Source organism: Rhipicephalus microplus, chromosome 10 (assembly GCF_043290135.1).
Source record: "Rhipicephalus microplus isolate Deutch F79 chromosome 10, USDA_Rmic, whole genome shotgun sequence".
NCBI classification, from domain to species: Eukaryota; Metazoa; Arthropoda; class Arachnida; order Ixodida; family Ixodidae; genus Rhipicephalus; species Rhipicephalus microplus.
Window position 1 is genome coordinate 101,329,465 of NC_134709.1, and position 21,135 is coordinate 101,350,599.

The 21,135-nt window shown below is 46.2% G+C and overlaps 1 protein-coding gene across 1 annotated transcript in view; it reads right to left on the minus strand.

Annotated features, from left to right (window-relative positions):
• Positions 1 to 1,209: 1,209 nt before the first annotated feature.
• The window catches only part of LOC142774344 (prolyl 3-hydroxylase 2-like), a 51,579-nt gene continuing 31,653 nt past the window's right edge, over positions 1,210 to 21,135 (minus strand). The window contains exon 6 of the mRNA XM_075874735.1: positions 1,210 to 1,410. Coding sequence (XP_075730850.1) covers positions 1,210 to 1,410 — 201 coding nt within the window. The remainder of the gene's footprint in view (positions 1,411 to 21,135) is intronic.

Below are 21,135 nucleotides of genomic sequence, written 5' to 3' on the forward strand. Positions count from 1 at the left end.
GTACCGTTTAAAAAAGGGTGATGTTAACTTTATTTCATGCCAAGGTTTCGGAGAGGGAGTGTGAAGCAGATGGGAGTGTTAGAATAGCTTGTAGTTAATTTTAAAGTGAGTGTTGAACGAACTGGTGTGCTTTCAGGGATGTTATACCTCTTCATAAAGCGGAATTCACGAAACAATCCAATTACATGAAACAGTTATGTGCTGGCAACGAGGCTTTTCGAATAGTTAAAAAATTACGTTGAAATTTCGGCTGGAACACTTACATATGGTACTGCGTTCACCGAAGCAATCCTATCGAGCTAAACATTTCAACCATAAGTATCCTAAAAAGAATCATAACGCATGCCTAAATTACGATTAGTTGAGTACTTGTATTCTCTCAGTTGGGAACAGTCCGCAAAAATTGCGAAACAAAGCCACGCTACCAGATGCGGACACCATGTGTTTATAGTTAAAATAATACTTCTCGCCAGTCAGAAACACGAATCCCCTTAAAAGGAGCCCGCTTTTTGTGGCACTTGTTACTTGAATGTTAGGCAGCTCCTTGAAATTTCTTTATGTAGACTCTCTCCGCTTGGTGCGAGTATTTACTTCAGTATATTTTTGTCCTCAGACAACCAATTCTGGTTTCCAAGTCAAAGTACGGCTTTTTGTGTTACCTCCCAAATTTCGCGCACTAAATCATTCGGCGATTTCGCAAATCTCCGCATTGTATTTGAGTCCTTTGCAAAAAATTCACCGTCTCATATTCTTTTGCTTTTTCCATACAGGTAATCAATTGTTATGTAACAGCCCACCAACTTCAATGATACTTTTGTTCAATTCATTGTCAACATTTCTCAGGTAAAGGAACGTTCAGAGAACACAGAACGAAAATCCAACTAACGTTTGTTCGTTTTTCTTTTGCTTTCACCGAAAGCTGGAGAAGTGGACGTATACGAATGATACTGTATTGTTTGAAACTCTGTAAGACATTTATATTCTAAACAAAATAAAATTTACCGCAATCACATTTTAATCTATCTAAAAATGATAAACAACAAAAGGTGAGCTGTTTTCTGTGAGATTTCTAAAATACGTATAAGAATATGAAATAAATCTTCCCTTAAGCGTTTTGACGAAGTGTTCAATGCCACTGGCGTCAGCAGCAACGCGTTACAGCCTGCAGACACACAGTTGTTTCGCTGGAAGTAGCGTCGTTGCAAGTATTCAGACGTATCGGTGGCTGCTGTTAGCCACGCTGTATCCGAGAATGTTTTCGATCTCAACCCTTACGGCCTCCTGGCGCTCCTTGGTGTGCGTCATCCACACTAGTACGGCACACCGGCGACCAGAGAACACGGGCAGGACCCCGTGAGGGTTCCGGCTGTTGAAGGACACCATTCGGCCGCACTTGGGCCGCACGATGGACTGAAAGAAAAGCGGCAGCTTTAGCCGGCATCTTAGCAATAACAAATACATCTAAAACTTGATCTGAGAAAGTGATGGCAGTGCTTATATTATTTTGATAATGAAGAAATTTCATAAAGTGAAAAAATTGAAGGTAATTTAACAAAGTGATGGCGCCGCTCGAAATTATTTATTGAAACAGAACTTTCGTAAAACCGAAAGAAACTATTGTTCGGCTCAAACAAATAGAAAATTCGGACGTAACAACACCCAAGAGTTACAGCAGTATTTCTCTTGCCGGCAACTCTCGCCCACGCGTCTGAAACTATAGAGGGCTAGCTTGGGGATAGTCAGACCGTGATCTCCTCTATACATTTACGACCTGCTCATCGGCGCCACCCCTACGGAGGCTTGCGTAGGTAAAAATTGGCGCGTAGGCACCAGAAATGCTGCCAAATGCCGCCACGATTTACCCCATAGCAGACGACGCACGAACGTCGTGGTGCACTCGTGTGAGCGTGTTCCTTTCATTGGCTTTCTAGATTCTAACACATAGATCGAGCAGTTTACAGATTCAAAATTTCAAAGGGACATTCTAGCTCGGAGAAGCACCACGGTAATCTGCTCCGGGATGTTCACTACCGGACCTAAATCGCTGCGGGAGTGCTATTGCGCCCTATCTAAGCACAGATAAACGAAAGATATATGCGACATGTCCCCAGGATAAAGTAAACCTTATTAGTTGCAAAGCGCCTTATGGTCGAGATCAATCTGGTCTGCGCCGTGACCACACTTACTACGCATGCGCGGCACCCCTTCCCTCCTCTTCTACACTCCGCCCTATCTCACTTCGCAACGACGACGCGGGCGGATCCTGCTCGTCGATGCTGACTTCCGCTCTCTCTCCATCCAGGCATTCCTCCTCGTGTTGTTTACACATTCATTGCGCATGCATGACCCCTCCTCATCCCCTCCTATGCTTCACCTCTCTCTCCTCTGAACATTTCTCCGCGCGGTGTTTACTTGAACGAAAAAAAAAAAGGCAACGTAGCTGCGTGCGTTGCTGGCAAAGGTCATTGAAAGACGATATAATTTTGTGTTGAGAGAGAGAATGAAACGTTTATTTGATGCTTTACACAAGCGACTCGGCGAATAGACACTGCGTTAGCATTTTTGTATATGCTATTTTTTTATATTTCTGTATATGCTACACCACCTTGGGTCCAAATGTCTTGTGTGAAAGAAACTCACCACCCGCGTAGGAGTAGTGCTCGCGCAGCAGAGTACTAGCGTTATTTTACCCATGTTTTCGCTTTCTTTTCGTTTTTATGAAACTATGAGCGAAACTCGATTGCTCCGGTCACGCCTAGAAGCCTTGATTTTATGCTTTGTGCTTTTCATCATGATAGAACCAGTCAGGAAGAGAATTTCTTTGTTGCGTTAAGCCCATTCGTTAACTGCGAGGAAGACGGCTATAGTTTTACTGCCTTCAACTGAATAGAGCTGGCTAGCGATTGAGAGTGACCGTGTGACACCCGTGTGGCGCGTGGCATTCGTATTACGCTCTTACTACGATCGCGGATCATGACAGCTGATGTGAGTCGTTCTTCTGCAGCTCTGTCGCATCCAACGTTCCTTTAGCTTGAGGTACCAAAGCTGCATAAAATTCACGTGCTAGCTGCAGCAGCTTGCCGATTTGAATAATTCTAGTTTAACTCATTCTCCCTTAATGTTTAGCGTTTTACTCGGCAGACCAATTCAAACGCATGCAGCTACACACGATGACCAACTATGCACGTATAACGTATTCACAGCGTCTGAGGGTAATTTAAACAGGGCAAGTTTTGCAATGCCACGGATCGATAAAAAAAAATTGCCCGCAGCTTCCTTCGGGGGAACACTGAGGAGGATGCGGAGCATATAATTGGTTAACGGGGTGTTAAAGTGAGACTTACTTGGGTCGATGGCTGAATTGGTTAACGTGGATGTGAAATGGGGTGTTAAATTGCGACTTACTTGGGTCGATGGCTAAATTGGTTAACGTGGTTGTAGGAGGGGGTGTTAAATGAGTGAACACGTACACACGTATGCGAAAGGGCGGCGCTGGTCGAAGGGACGTCGATCATTGTGTTTGTGGATTCGTTGGAATTCATTTCACCGCGACCTTGGACGTCGACGCGCCGTACAAATCAACCGACGAGCGGCAACTGAGCGAGCGAGCGCCGACCTTGAGTATATATACAGCGCGACGGCGCATGCACTGTCAGCTGTCGAATGTTCGAGAAGGGGGAGAAGCGCAACGGCGCATGCGCGCGCGTCAGCTGCCGATGTTCTCGAAGCGTGACGGTGCATGCGCGCTACATTATACAGCTAGCGAATGTTCGTGAAGAGGAGAAGCGCACGCGGTGTGTAGAGGAGGAAGGGATGCACAGATGGTGGAAGAAGGAGGAGGAAGCTTGCAGACGGCACCGCACTACAAGCCTCGAGTATTAGATGCTCCGCATCTAAAAAGCAGAGTGTTTATTCTTGCCTCACTGAACACTACTCTTTCTATAGCAACACCCGCTAAACCCGCGTCTGATCACGTGAGCAGTACGTATTACAATTGAACATAGAATGCACTTGCTACCAGGTTTCGCGACCAATGTGGCAGGGTGGCTACAGTACCGATGAAGTGCGGCAAGAATAAAAGCAACAGGCAGTGTCAACCACGCTTCATCTGCCCGAATCTGCGAACCATTGACGTCATTTGCGTAGTGTGAGCTTCTCCGCAGTAAATATCAACTGCTTATGATGACGTGATAGGACTCAGAGAATAGGGGCTCTCAGCTCCTGCAGGGATAGTGAGCGTCACTCGAAAACCGTGGCGAAACCCTGGTACATACAGTAACTCTACGCTGCGTGACATATGGACGCCATGTTGCAGCGAACAAAGGAAACGGAAGCTTTTTTCAGATTGCAAAGTTACTGGCAAGTGGCAGCACCATGTAGTTTTACTGAAGCGTCTGCAAGACCCTCTTTTGTTTTGTTGTCATAGCGCCACACTGCCACCACCGCGAAATAGGCACGGCGGTCTTTATAAATAAGTTTCTATGCGTTTTTGAAATAAAGTAACACACTACCTAATGATGCCGTACTGATAAATTTAAAGCCTTGCCTTGAAAACGTTTATTTGATGTTCTGCGCGAGAAAATCGGTGAATTGTATTTTGAAAGCGCTGCGTCAGAGAATCTCGATCCGTGAAGCGCAGGCTAACGAGCGCATTCAGGCATGTTAGACACGAGCGCCATCTGGTAGTTATCTTCGAAAACGAATGAAGGCGTGCCCCGGCCGCCTGGATCGTGCGTGCGCGCGCCCGATCCAGGTGGCCGTGGGCGTGCGCGGAGAATGATACATGCTTGTTTGGGAGGCGATAAGAAGTAGAACGCAAAGCAACGGGCAGGTGCCACCACCGTGTCGTCTTAGCAAAGTGTTGGAAACACTTGCCTTTTTGAGCATCGCATTGCACTGTCAGCACAGCATGATGAACGCTGCGGTCCCCAGAATTACTTGTGTGTGCCTTCTCTAGTATAAAGACACACATACAAAACATCGACGTGTTCTAATGGTGCCTCAGATACGCGTGATAATTGTTTTTTAATTGACAATCGCACAAGTATGAACGCTGAAACGTGAGCAATATTGGTGAGCGCTGCGAATGGGGTTGGTCGTTTGAGGTATAGCTTGGTCACTTTGGTTCCATAAGGGGTATCGTTACCGCGGACGAACAGGCAGAAAGAGAGACAGACCAAAACTTTGGCGTCGAAGGTACCCAGGAAAGACTATCGTCTTTAAAAACTGACTGTCGCGCTTCACAGCTGGTCATCGGCCACCCGTATAGAGAACCAAAGCTCAATTTGGCGGAGTGACGACATCGCCACGCCTGGTTCTGGCGGCCGGCTCCGGGGAATATGAGGATAGGCGCGGCAGAGCGCGCAGGCGCTCAGTGTGTTTCTGCGTAACGGGAGCGCGTGCGGCACGCGCAGAACGCGTTCTGAGGTCGGTGCGGGAACTTCGATGCCGTGCCGTCAGCTTGACGCGCTAAAATGACATGCTCACTGTGCGAAGTTGTCTTTGCGCGATGGAAGAATTGACGCCATGGAAGCGTCGGGGAGATCCGAAGTATTGTGCTGTGGGCTGCCACAACAATGCACACAACACCAAGGGACACTCTCCGCATGTAAAGCTGTATTGGTTCAGCAGCAAATCATGCCGGAGAACCGAACAAAGAGCCGTGTTCGTGAAATATAGAGCAAGCATGAGACGAAAGCCAGACAATATGAAGCTGGAACTTCAACTTCAGTCATAGTGGGATAATAAGATGAACAGGTGAAGTGCTTCAGACTGGCTGGCCGATGTTTGTGATAGGAGGTCCTCCAAACGAAATGTCGGCCAGCCAGTCTGAGGCATTTCACCTCTACATCTTATAATTATCCCACTACGCTCTTTTCATCTGTCGGCTCCCACCAAGATTTCGAACTTCACTTATAGTAATTAAACCTTACTTTGCTACCTCGCGGCGAAGTCGGTGGGTGATGCTGCCGCGACACAGATGACATGACTAACACCATTCCAGCATTTTAATGTCACGACCGTATAGGCTGTTTTCATTTATTTTTTACCATGCCGCAAAAAAAAAACTGCATATGACAGTGCACGGCTGCTACCGCTAGATACCTCATCGAAACAGCAACAATATGATTTTCATAAACGTCAACACAGCCCATCAATAGAGTACGTGGTTTCATGTCGACAGATTGTGACTTACATCAAGGCATATGTCGTACACGCTATTGTCACGGCCCGGAGAAATGCATCCCGCAGTGGCTTGGGCATCTTTGTTTTTCATCGTCTGCTTCCCATCCCAAACTTGACTTACGAGCTTTACTCCTTTTGTTAGTTTCGCTTTTCGGAAGTGCTTGTCCAGTTCAGAGATCTTTTTGAAGCCACACTGCACGCGGTACGTTGCGAGGTGACTCGAACACACCGCGCCGCGCTCTGCACGAGCACGTAAGCGAGCAGCAACGTGTTGGAGGGAAGGTAAAACGCGCGATATTCATCACGTGCATCTACTTCTATACCACAGATAGCGCTGCCTGTCTAAAGTCGCAGTGCCACCATGCGTTGCTACGGCTTCCTAGATATAGGCACTGTATCTTGACCTCGAAGGTATTGTCGGTGGCAAGTTTCTGTTGTGCGTTGTTGAATAATGAAAAATCGCAGCGTGGGCGTTAACTAAAAGCTGATTGTGGGACGCTGAGTCCAATCAGACTTTCTGTACCTCATCACCTAATATCAGCGATTGTCACGATCCAGTAGCGAAGACCAGTTCATCTCTGCGTGCTTTGCGCCTCTCAAAATTTATCCCCGGCACAAAGCCGCGATGAGCGCCAGCGTCAACGCTGCCGCCAGTGTAAGCATTAGCGCCCCCTTCTTCGCATATACACATGGTTTCCTTTAGCGGGAGATGATGTATTGTTTTCCCCCTACTTCAACTTAGGCAGCCACGCCCTACCTCACCACTGCCTAGCAGCACCAGAAATATTTCGTCTGTGGGCGAGACGGTGCAATCTTCTAATGAGTTCCAACCTTAAACGGAGTTTCTACGACGCAAATAAAAACGAGATACGGTACGAACGGCGCACGCGATCACACGTGTAAGTTTTCATGACCCGCCCATCGCCCTTCAGGTATACGCTTGTCATACTGTCCACAGATAACTATAGAATGGATCAGCTGTGCAGTCGTCTGGGTCCTTTTGGATCTAGTGTACAGTTGATAGAAACACGCAACAAAACCAGCGCAATGCTGCAACGCTGGTAAATCGATTTCTTGCACCTTCAGATATTACTGTTTATTGTGGTTACGTTCACTGTCTGAGCGTCGCTGACGCTCTATAGCGTGTCTCACACCGGTGATGTTGCTTGGCTTTATCACTAGAGTAGCGACATATTAATCATAATAGACACCAGCTCTTCCGCGATCTTTAACCTTAGTGAGAATGATGTTTTCTTGAAACTCTAAAACCAAAAATATTCTAAATCCAGTGTTCCTACGAGCTGAATTATCTAGACGGTCCTTGTTCCATTGATTATAGCATTAAGTCAATGGTACTTCCCAGTAATATTTAATGCATTATTCTTCATACCACCCGTGGGTTCAGCTGCCAATTATTACATTCACACCAGCCGTGTTATGAGAGTTGCAATGCACCGATCGAAGCACATCGAAAGCCTCTGGGTATGCAGAGGTGTATAGGCAGAAATTCTTTTCTGCGTGGGTGGGGGCGAAGAGGCACCCTTTGGTCTGAAATGAGAACCCGTCAAGCAAACAGCCATTTTGCGTTCTGTATGCCACGGCACAAAAAATTTTGATGAGGCAGGGGGGCCTTCGCCTGGTTGGCGCGGCACCCTCTGGCTACGCCAGCTTGTAGTCTGCCTTCTTCATTCTGATGCCGGAAATTACCCTTAGACGAATAAATCTTTTACGATCGATACCAATGCGATTAAAATGCTTGCTCAGTGGCGAAAATCGGAATTCGCATACAAGTTTAACGCAAGAATGTTTTTAGGTGGCTGCATTCACACTTTATAATCACAAGAAAGGAATAAGCAAGGTAATGGTTATGTGTTATTCTAAGAATGAATATTACGCAGAAACAGCGGATATAAATATTCCTGACCAAACATTGTTTTGAAGCAGTGTTTAGATGCTAAGAGAGGGAAAATATATCTGGAATGAAAATACTCTTACTAGCAAAAATGAATTTATTGAAGAAAAGGATGAACAGTGCAATCCACAATACCTCTAGTGAAAAAGAAGAACAGTACAAACAAGGGCGTAAAAATATATAGATGCGAGAACTACCTATCACCACATGCTTTATCAAGAGCCCGCCAGCCCCCTGTCTAAATTACGAGCAGAAAAATTCAGCCCTGATCAAAGCAAAACTTCATCCAAGACGTTTAAGGATTGGGCAAATATTTCAGATAACCAACAACATGAGGATATATTGTCAAATCAGGCTTGTAATATCCGGAGACGGTGGTGACTTCTGGTGAGAAGCGCTAACCTTCAAAGGCCACAAAAATGAGCGGACGCGCACACAGACCCGCAGAAAAGCGGTTTGACGGCTACAGCGATAGGTGCAGGGTGCTTTAATGTGCGCGGATGGGGCGCCCCGGCGTGCTGCGACACATTAGAGAATTACAAAAAAAAAATAACTAATGGACAAAACCAAATCTAGGGGAGTGGTGGCATGAGCAGGTCGTAATCGTGTAGGTGGAGGAGGTCGTGGTCCCGACGTACGGAACATTTCCAGGAGACCGAGATCAGGTCGACAATAAATGTATTATTTTCTTTATCACAAGTTTTTTGCCAATTGTATACAAACACACTAAACATCGATCCAACTTTTTACTCGCACTTTCCAGCCCGAGGGTTACCGGGAATCAATCATCTGTATGCTATTTTGTAATGTGCCACGAGAATCGATGTATTCAAGTTTTTTTTTTTGCCTCGTATAATTGTTGACTGGAACGAGGTTGATTGCAGTGTATTTGTTGCTTGTGAGTCAGATGAAGCTTTTCAGTGACGTCTGGAATAGATTAATATATAGCACTGCATAGTTTGCTTTCCCACCCCGTAACAACTCTTGAGGGCTAACAGTGTTGTAAATAAATAAAGAAAAATAAAACAAACATATTGAACGTATGACGCCTCAAAACTACGATGTGATCATGAGAGACGCCGATGTGGAAGGTCCCGGAAATTTCGACCATCTGGTGTTCTTTACGGTGTATTCACACAAGCCCCAACTATCTCGCCTACGCCGAAATGTGACCGCCACAGCCGGAATTTAACTCGCAACCTTCAGATGAGCAGCCGAGCACTGCGTTCGCGCACACCACCGTGGTGGATCAGGTGAACGGTGGTGTGAAGCTACGATTAACTACCGGTATGCGACGAAGCCGAATAGAAGGGGCTGAGAGAGAATGATGGGAGAGGATCATCAGCGCTATAAATTGCGTAAACTGTGAAATAAACAACGCAACCATCCGGTACGTAGAAACGCTATGTATAACTGTGGCGAGTCCACTGTTAGGACATCGGCATGCCGCGCGGCCTCCTTAAGGGGGCCCTGCAACACTTTTTGAGCGTGGTCAGAAAACGCTGCCGATCGCTAGTAGACGCTCCAGACAACACGCGAGCCAAATGTTATAGCACAGCACGTGGCCTGGAATTCGCAATAAATTATGAATGTTTGTTAAAATTGCTTGCTTTTCTCTAGACAAATCACCAAGTATGCCGGAAAATCTCACGTAGATGGCCCATATATCAGCGATTAGCTGATTGTAACACGGCGCGCTGGGTTGTTACAGAAGTCGCCACGAGAGGTGGTCACTGGTCCACGCATGCGCGCGCGATCACACTGACAAAGCCGCCTATTCGATGAAAAAAAAAAAGAAAAGTGCTCAAGGTTAAACGGTGCGCGTGACGTTTTTAGTTTGCTCCTCCCACACCTCCTTGCTTAGGCTCCAGCGCTTTTGTCGGGACGAGACAACCGAGAATGCGATTGCAGCGTGTGACAAATATTCCTAACTCCGCCTGTACTGGAAAGATTCTTAAAATTTTTGCGGCGTTGAACTTGTGAGGGAATAATAAACTTTTCCAGTGAATTCCGTAGTTACTCAAAAAAGTGTTTCAGGAGTCCTTTAAATAAACACAACACCTTTCGCCTTAAATAAACACAAGGCCATTCGCGTTTAAACAAATATAGGTGTTTTAACGCAAATGTGCTAATTTGCACCATCATAAAAACAATACAGGTCAAAATGGGGAGGTGATCACTGATTTCTGAAAGATTTATTCAAATGAAATGGCCTTAGTTCAGTTGGTTGTTATAGTAAAACTAGTTCCTTATATTGGCTTGCTGCAATGCTGAATCCTATAAACATTTTCTTGAAAAATCAGTATTTCTCTGCTAGATCGGCAATCTGGCAAACTCAAGCTGTGCGGGGCCTAATTTTAACTACAGTTTGTTAAAAAGTCAGAAGCGCACAAAACGACAACAGAGAATTTGATCGACAAGTGTGAGCGCTGATTCACAAAAATATTTTATTTCAAAAGGAGCGATCACTTTACATAGCGAGAAACAATGAACACTTCACGCGTGCACCACCCGCATATAATTTCTATTTCTGTGCCCAATAAAGGCAGCTGCGTGCTAGAAATTGCGACGGATGGTCTTGGTGGACAAATCGCCCCAACGACTCAATAAGTTCTTCTTTAAAGATCTCAGCAATTACTTGGTTGCTACCCTATCTTACAATTCAGTAGGCCTTATATCCTAAATATGGAATTTTGTTGGGAGGAACTGTATTTTTTTGCGCAGCCTTACGAATTATCAACGGTCGGTTCACACGTAGAGCGTTTTGCCTTTTAGGGGCGAAGCTCCTTAAAGCGGCACCCGTTCGTCCCTCATAGTAGTCGTAGTCGTAGTCGTAGTGTGTAACCAGTCTTACGTTTTCACCTGCAAAGTGGTGCCAATGGGAGATTTCTCCTGCGCGTTGTTGAACAATAAAAATTTCGCAGCGTGCGCGTTACCTAAAAGCCAAATTTTCCTGTCTCTCATTCCCCCTTAGCAGCCATTGGCATGTACATTGAGCACTATCTGACAAGAAAGGATTGCTACGTTATACTCGCTGGGCGTAACCTCCTTGGTTTTAGAAATGCTTAGTGAGCGTTGAGCCGCAGTGCCATGAATACAGTGAACTAGTATACACAATGAACTCGAGGTGGTTAAAGGTGGGAAGTAGACACGAAGCGCAAGCCTCAAGAAAGCGTGCGTGCGCCACCTCTCGTTAAGTCCTTGGAATGTCCGCTAGACGGCGGTGCTTCTATATGGGGAATATATGATGAAAAGATGCGAGATGGTGGTACTTGGAGTGTTGAATAGATGGACTAACGGACACACAGACACATGCTTGGACGGACGGACGGATGGCTGCATGGACGGATGCAGGGACGGACGTACAGATGGACGTGCGGACGCATGGACAGACGCACGCACGGACGGTCACACAGATGGACGCATGGACGGACGGAAGCAAAAACGAATGGACGGACGGATGCTCAGCCCCACTCTCCATTATTCACTCTGTGGATATACTGCCATTTTTTTCCATGCAAGTGATTGCAGGTTTAAAAATGAAAATATGGTAATTCTTGAAAGTGCATCCATCTCAAGTTTGTTCTCTGGCCCTTTTTTGTGCACTTTTAGTTTCGGTTATGTCATAGCAGTATTCTAAAACAGCACTTTTATTCATGCATCAAAACCAAGTCTGTGAAGGCGAGAGATTGTCATCAAATTTTTTTTTCGCAAAGGTCATGTCCTACTACAATAAACAAGTAAAGCAGTGATCTGCACACATGAGACTACGAGGGACATTTCGCATGACTCTGGGTCGCAATAACGCACATGTGTTTCTTACTACATGAATGTGCTCACAGTTCAGTGTGGTTGATTCGCTTTCACTGCTAAGTTTATAATTGCAAAAATGATCAAAACACCTTATAATCACCTGGGAAAACCTGCTTCCGATAATCGCGTGGCTGAATTGTTTATTCCAAAGAACGGATCCAGAGTTACCGCTGCTTAAGCATTCCAAGCGTGGCACTTGTGAAAATTTACAAGGAATGAAAGAGTTTTTTGTTCATTTAAACAAAATAGTATGAAGTCTGAGATAAAAGTCGTACGCAGTGTTCAAAATGTCACTGAAACAAATGAAACCAAACTGGAATTTTGCAAAAAACGCTAACAGAGCGAAGCGCTAACAGCGCTAACAGTGCCTCACTATTTTGGTGGTCGCGCAGGGGGAGATATGAATGACGGGGAGATATGAATGAACTTCATAGCAGTGACAGTGCCACAGTGTTGCCAGTCTGGTTTTGCATGTTTTAGTGCATCGCGCATTCCTAATCATAATACGCTTTTTCTTAAAAGCACGACCTTACGCATATGGCTCACTGATAGTAGGTCTCGCACATACAGCGCTCTAAAACAGTGACATTTTCTGCTAAACGAGGGCCTCATCAAGTGTGGATAGCACGGCCACCTTGTTTTTTTTATCCAGCGGCCGTGGCGGTTTGCGTTCACCACCATTATGGCTTGTTCACACTGAGCAATCCGGCGGCCTAAAGGGCGTCTAATACCCATGACACACGGGCAAAAGTAAAGTACTTTGAAGTAAACCCCTTTTGTCGCTTAAGGGGACCATTTGCAGAAAGGAGTGGCGCTGATGACACACGGCACCGGACTACTGCTTTAGGCGGTGCCTCAGAAGAACGCTGCAAAAAAAAATGGCGCTGTTTGTGGAATCAGCAAGATTGGAAATAATAAAAAGAATCTGCGCATGTACATCTCATTCAGCGACGCCGAAGCGTAAAACCGTATTTTTTTATTGTCTGGTGGCTTATAATGTGCATACCTGTAATTTTCTTTCGCTTTTTTGCGTTTTTAGCAGAAACCTAAGTTCGTCTGGCAACTATGAACAGTCGGTGTGTTGCTGTTTTTGTTTTTTGTCGTGCTTTTTACATGGCTGCGTCCAGCTGGGTCACTGACGGCGTGCCGCGTTTCATCGTGGTCCTGCGATGTCTCAGCGCAGAGACAGAGATAAAGCAACAGTTGAGGTGGGCCTGACTCTTGTCGCCCTCGGCTCCATCGAAGATGAGCTAAACGCTGCGAAGGCAATTTTGCTGTGAATTTGCGGCCATGTACGGGGAATACCGGCGTCGGTGAGGCTCTCGGCAATCGCCTGGTACACTCCGCCGCTGTGCTTTTGCCCTTGCAAGGCGTCCAAATGGTCCTCCCATAGCTTTATCAGCGCCCAGGTCTCCTTTTCAGTTCACTGGACGCGTGGTTTTTTCTCCACCGACTGAGCCGACTCCACTGTTACAAGATACTACGTCACCGACACAGCAACTGCCGCTGCCAACCCTAACATGATCGTGCTAGTGACGTAATGCAGGCGTTTGAGAGTATGGACAGACTATAGGCCTTCACTTTTCAACAAATCGCACTGCTGTTGAAAACGAAAACATTTTCTCAGCGCAAAAAAATACTGACAGGGCACCGCAGTGTTGCGATACGTTTTCTTCTATTGATACATTATGCACACTGTATGCGAGAGTACTCCCTTCCTGCCAGAAAAGTAGATGCGGGATCTGCTCTTGCGAAAAGGATCTTTACCGGAAAGGAGTTACTCCTTTGTCGTGTGTCACTGCGCCCGAACGCCTTTCCGAAAGATGTCCCCTTGTCTAAAGGACTTCAGGGTGCCCGTGTGTCAGGGGTATAATCCGGTTCGGTGGGGGGAGATCCGCTGAAGCAACCTCCTAAACACCAATCGCTTTCGTACTACGGCATCTGCGGCTGGATCGGTCACCGCGAACGAACAGGAGTGCTAGTGGAGGAATGTTTAAAACTAAATGGCAGCCAAGACCTATTCATTTGTCATGTCACAGTGCACGTAACTGAATGTTGTAACCAAAGAGAGTTGAACTCACTCTTTGTATTAGCCTACCTCACGTCCTCATTTCGTGGAACAGGTAGCAGTTGGCGTGAGGACAAACCTACCAACGCTGCGGGCGTCGAGGACTTTTTCTGTTCTTCATGCATTACAAGACAGCGGCTTGCCAGCAAAGTAAAGCAGTACTGTTTCTTTCTACTCCATCGTCAGTGCAGTCGGTTAATACACTAAAGTGCACGTACGGTAATCAACGTTGTCTACACGAGGGGATAGTGTCAAGGCGTCTGCGAGCCGTGACATCTATGTATTGTAGGCACTTTAACAGATGAGTGACAGCGCACCCATCCCGCGTTGGACCCGTGGTAGATGGCACATTCAACGGCATGGGGCGCGTCCAGTGTGAACGTCACTGGGTTTCGGCGGCAGGACATTTCCGCTCGCTGTAAACAGCGGGACCTTTATGGTGAACTAGGCATTGCTCTGCGAAAGCTGCCTATTCCGTAGTTCAGCCAAAGGGTACATCATCTCGGATGAGTCACGTGAGTGGTGATCGGCTATCATTGAGAAGTTGGCAATGCATCGGTAATTATAAGCCCACAAGCCGAGAAAAAATCGTACAGCTTTTATATGCAGATCATTTCGTAGTCATAATGTCGCGATTCAGTGTCGGTGGCGGCACCACCGACAGCCCATCTGCGCAAGCTCGCGTCTTGCGTCTCGTGCCGTGCGCTCGCGTCTCATGCATTCACCTCCAAGACGGTGGACGGTTTCTTCAGAAAAAAATTGCCCGCAGCTTCCCTCGGGGGAACACTGAGGAGGATGCGGAGCATATAATTGGTTAACGGGGTGTTAAAGTGCGACTTACTTGGGTCGATGGCTAAATTGGTTAACGTGGTTGTGAAATGGGGTGTTAAATTGCGACTTACTTGGGTCGATGGCTAAATTGGTTAACGTGGTTGTAGGAGGGGGTGTTAAATGAGTGAACACGTACACACGTATGCGAAAGGGCGGCGCTGGTCGAAGGGACGTCGATCATTGTGTTTGTGGATTCGTTGGAATTCATTTCACCGCGACCTTGGACGTCGACGCGCCGTACAAACCAACCGACGAGCGGCAACTGAGCGAGCGAGCGCCGACCTTGAGTATGTATGCAGCGCGACGGCGCATGCACTGTCAGCTGTTGAATGTTCTCGAAGCGCGACGCCACATGCGCGTCCACTGGAGAATCAGGAGAATTGTAGATGTCGAACGCGGTGTGTAGAGGAGGAAGGGTGCACAGATGGTGGAGGAGTGAAGCGCGCGCGGTGTGTAGAGGAGGAAGGGATGCACAGATGGTGGAAGAGTGGGCGACGGCGCGACGGCGCATGCGCGCGCGTCAGCTGTCGAATGTTTGAGAAGCGGTGCGGACGGCGCGGACGGCGCACTACAAGGCGCGAGTATAAGATGCTTCCGCATCTAAAAAAAACTGTTCACAGACAGTTGACATCATTTTCTATTGAACAGAACATTTCAACAGAACAGAACAAAGGCACACAAAATTGCAAAAAAAAAACAAAAATATTTTTATAATATTTACATTACATAATATATAAAAGGCACAAATAAAACATGAATATGTACATTTCACGTATGTACACGGAATTTCAGCCGATACTGAGCGCACATCAGCCTACCAAAAGCAGGCAGGCCGAAGGAAAAGTTTTACGCATCTCTCACAGACGAACACAAAAGGGCAGGGCCAGTGCCGAAGGAAGAGAAGGAGAAAAAATGGCAGACCCCACATTCAGTGGGAATCGATAAGTGAAGCACGAATGAGAAAGGTTGATATGCCACTTTAAAATCAGCTCAAAATTACGAAGTGGAGGCAAATGATTCCGTACACGACTTCCGTGCCATGATTATCATGTTTGAATGCGTGGTTTACCTTCGCTATCTATTCACGTCACGTGATACCAAATTTAGTATATGTAGAGCTAGCGAAACGCCCGCGAGCACGCTATGAGCGTGATATGTTGTCATGTTCTTACATGGCATGCGTGTCAGGATCATCATGTTAGCACCAGTCATATATTTCGTCATCTATTCACATCACGTAACACCAAATCTGGTACATGTGCAGCTAGCATAACGGCCGCGAGCACATCATCAAGGGCCCAATATACTCATATGTAGCGTTGACGCACGCGAACGCTGGGCACAGCGATGCTACGTTAGCAAAACGCGAGCACCCTATAGTATGACGCCAGGCGCGACCAGCATCCGTCGGCTTGGCCCGACGTAAGGTCGCTAGATGAAACAAGTTTCCAAGGTAGCGACACCCTCCCTTTTCCTCCTCGCTTATTTGCCTGAAGCGCCCCCTAGAAGGTTTAAAACTTTCATCCAAAAGCGAATGTTTGGGTTCTGTTGCTACGGTGAATAGATGTAAATGAAACAAAATGGAACGAAATAAGACGTAGAATAAACAGTTACCTTTATCAACATAAACGGCACAACACAAGAGCAAGCGGGATGTGCGTTACTCAACCGGCAACGTTGGGCAGTTCTATACTTTACACCACTAGCCATGGCGTCTCGCGTAGTACATTTTAGTTCCACGGCCACGGTATTTCGTCCAGTTCTAACTAGTCCACTTTTCCGATTGTGTTTTGTTCGTGCTGTGACACAGTGAACGTGCTTCTTGCTGGATCCTGTGTGTGGCCACAGGGCGTGACGTTGTGACGATTGATTACAACCGGCTTGTGCACACGCAAGAAAAAAACTACGACCAGACTGGTACGACACTCGTCCAGCAGCACTGCGATGACGTTTTTTTTTTAAATGTGCCCATTTGGACAATCGTGATGCCAAGTGATTCTGATGCGGTGCTGGGAACTTCCTGAAAAGTGAGAGTTCTACTGGTGAGGTGTCTCGAAGCAGCGCGTTTTGGCTCAAGCGGGAACTGGTCAAGAGTGAAATGTTTCTGAAGGTGCGTTGATTACAACCTACAGCTGCTCTGTATACGTGCATACCCACATGTATTTGTACCAACTGGCATGCACTAGACACGCATTAGACGCGCGCCGGGCGTTTCAATAAAAACCGACAAGTGAACTCGCTTCGCAGATCCGCGTCGACATACGTTGACGGAGTTGCACGAAAGCATTCGCGTGAAATGGTTCATAGTTGCACTTCATGGTGCGCTTCATCTCGGAAAGCACGAGGTAAGTTGAAAGAGAGCGAAACCATTTTCTGTTGTTTCCGGCTACACAGCATTGCTGAAAAACGCAGATGTTGCATTGAACGAGCATGGCGAAACAATATTGGTCGACTTAGCGCACACTGAAACGCTCCTCCTCTTCAGTTTATGTTCTGGCTACGATTTTGTCTTTCGTCACGGCGAGAATCCGGCTGGAGCCATATGCGCATGCGTACTCGTTTTGAACCTTTTGCATAATAATAAATAACACCACCAGCCATTTGCAAGATCACGTGCAAGTAATGCACCAATTACAGACGCGGATGGCAGAGAAAAAGAGGAGTAATCGAGAGAGTGAGGAGGACGGCTCGAGAACAATGAGTGACGCTACCTTGTTTCATCTAGGGAGATTCGCTCGCAGGATTTCAAGCTGGACGGTTGTGCCCTCGCGATCTCCGACTTCAGCGTAGCTCCCGCCGACTGGTTCGCCCTCCGCGGTCTCCTGACGCCGTGTAGCTCTCGCATTGTGGCACCCCGCCCTTGGACTGCTTCGACCGGATCCCCACTTTCCTATCTCCTTCTTTTTTCCTCTCGTTGGCTGTCTTCTTCTGCTTCTACTTTCCTTCTATTCTTTTTATCCCTCCTTCCCCCCACCCCTATAAGGCACTGCGCCGTGTCGCCTGAAGGCAGACAGAAATTAGGTGCCTTTTTCCTCTTCATTCTAATCACTACCACCACCACCACCATCTAGGGACCTTAGCCCGACGGAAACCGGCGCGAAATGCAACATGCTAGATTTCATGCCGATTCGTTACCAGACAACACTGCGTCTCCCTCTTTTCGTGAAGGAGAGACGCTGGACGCGCTGAAACGCGCATGCATCAAAGTAACGTAGCGCGGCGCGCACCTACGAGTATATGGCAGGTCCGGCGCCTGGCGTGTCAACAACGCGTGACGCAACGAAATGAACGCTGGTGAGCGCGCGCACCGCGTCACGTCGAAATGTATAGGCTTCTTGACTGTGGCATGTAGTCATGTTCTCACATGACACGCATCTAATGATTCTCATGTTTGCACCAGCTACATACTTTTGTCATCCAATTACTTCACGTAATACCAAATTTGGCATAGATGAAGCTAGCGAAACAGCCGCCAGCGCATCAAAAGCGTGGTGTGTTGTCATGCTGTAACATGACACGCATCTCATGATTATCATGTTTCCACCAGTCGCATACCTTCGTCATCACTTGACGTACCATACTACCAAATTTGGTATATGTGACGCAAGTGAAACGGCCGTGAGCACATCATGAGCATGGCACGTAGTCAAGTTGTTACATGACACGTATGTCATGATGTTGATGTTAGGGTCTGTCGCTTGTCTTCGCCATGCAATCATGTCATACCAAACCAGTTTTGCAACATGCAATGTGAACAAAACCACCGCAAGAGCTGCAGGACCATGAAATGTAAATTATGACATTCATCACATATATGTCATGATTTTCATGTTATGACTAGTCAAATATGTTCTTCATACAGTCATGTTATGTCATACCAAGTTTGGTATCGATACCATTATAGAAACGGCCAGGAGAGCTAAAAGTGTTAAGCGGCTAGATAGATAGATAGATAGATAGATAGATAGATAGATAGATAGATAGATAGATAGATAGATAGATACGCCTAAAGTCGCCGAAGTTTACTAAGTAATGCGTCGCATATCGATACCATTATAGAAACGGCCAGGAGAGCTAAAAGTGTTAAGCGGCTAGATGGATGGATGGATAGATAGATAGATAGATAGATAGATAGATAGATAGATAGATAGATAGAGACGCCTAAAGTCGCCGAAGTTTACTAAGTAATGCGTCGCATATCGATACCATTATAGAAACGGCCAGGAGAGCTAAAAGTGTTAAGCGGCTAGATGGATGGATAGATAGATAGATAGATAGATAGATAGATAGATAGATAGATAGATAGATAGATAGATAGATAGATAGATAGATACGCCTGAAGTCGCCGAAGTTTACTAAGTAATGCGTCGCATTTAAAACTCTATTCATCCCAAGAGGGAAAGGTGTGGTGGTCCATGGAGTGTCAGAAGAGCCTACCCAGAGTAGGTCTCCGCTACCCTCTTAGTCCAATCAAGGATCTGGTCCTGGACCTTCGGCGCCGAGTCACGCATAGCAGCCTCCCAGTGCTCCTTACAATTCATATGCAGAGAATTAGGTGGTGGGTTCCGGTTACACCCCTACATGATGTGATATAGGTTAGCTCTTGGTTGGCAGAAAATGCACAAAGGGGAGGGTGTATATCGCAGGGTGTATAAAATGGCGAACCAAATGGCGAAGAGATGTTGTAAACGTGTTTAGAAAAATTCATTGTCACAGGAGTCAATAGCAGTTCAACTGAACATTTCCCTTTTTTACATACAGTAACGGTGATGACAAAACAGACGTCATTTACATGAAATTGATACTAGATGACGTGGAAAGAGCATGTACATTTGATGGTTCACGCAAACACAGCCACACAAGAATGTGTCATAAAAAGACAGATACACATTAATGTTGCGCCCAGTGAGTGGGTTTAAAAAAGCTTATTTGCATTATGTACAAAAAATTGGCAGATCCCACGTACAGTGGGAATCGATGATATGTGAAGCACGAATGAGAAAGGTTGATATGTAACTTTCAATCAGCACAACGTTACGAGGTGGAGGTGAATGATGCTGTACATGACTTTTGAGTCATGGTTATCGTGTTTAGATTTGTCGTTTACCTTCGTCATCTATTCACGTCACGTGATACAAAATTTTGTGGAGCTAGCGAAACAGCCGCGAGCATGCTATACGCGTAGTATGTTGTCATATTCTTACATGACACGCGTGTCAGGATTATCATGTTTGCACCAGTCATATACTCTCGTAATCCATTGACGTCACGTAACACCAAATTCGGTATATGTGAAACAAGCAAAACGACCGCGAGCGCACCACAAAAGGCCCATTATACTCCAATGTACCGTTGACGCGCGCACACGCTGGTCACAGCGACACTACGTTATAAAAACTCGATACGAATTCCACCGGACTCACGTCCCGAAAATGCGGTTGCGCTGTCTTAGTAGGCAAAAGACGCTCTGCCAACCGCAGTTTCTGCTGGGTTTCTGCTGGGTTTTGCAACATGCCATGTGAAAGAAACCACCACAAGAGCTTCAGGACCATGAAATGTAAATCATGTCATTCATCACATACATATAATAAGGTTCATGTTATGACTAGCCTAGTATGTTCTTCATACAGTCATTTTATGCCATAACAAGTTTGGTATTGATACCGTTATTGAAACGACCACAAGAGCTAAAAGTCGTAGGCGGCTAGATAGAGAGATAGATAGATACGCTCAACGTCGCCGAAGTTCTCTAAAAAATGCTTCGCATTTAAAACAAAATGTTTCATAACATTCCAGTAATAGGGCACATACAGTTGGGCACATATATGTAACAAGACAAACATCACTACGTTGCAAGGAAGACATCATTGCTCCATTATACATCACAATGTTGGCATATGCATACATAAGAACTCATGCGATGAGTTTGTGTGCTTAGAATAAGTGGTTAATGATTTTGAGTACTTGGTACTCTACTATGGGAGAGCATAGAGCCGTCCCGTAAGCCTCACAGCACCGTTTGGCCTGCTGTATGCAAGGGGAATAAATGCTGCGTTTGTGTTTCGAAAAAAAGTGGTTAATGATTTTGAGTACTAGGTACTCTACTATGGGAGAGCATAAAGCCGTCCCGTGGGCAGACAGAGGAGTGAAGAAAAGCGCAACTGCGTTTACGGATCTATTCATTACAGCTTTGCTGTCTTAATTCACACAGATGCACAGCATGTCAACCATATCTGGGCCCGCGCGGTCATAAAAATTGCGAATAGCACATCTCTTCACTTGGTTTCCGTTTTCTACATAGTTAATCTTCCGTTTCGTTTTCGTC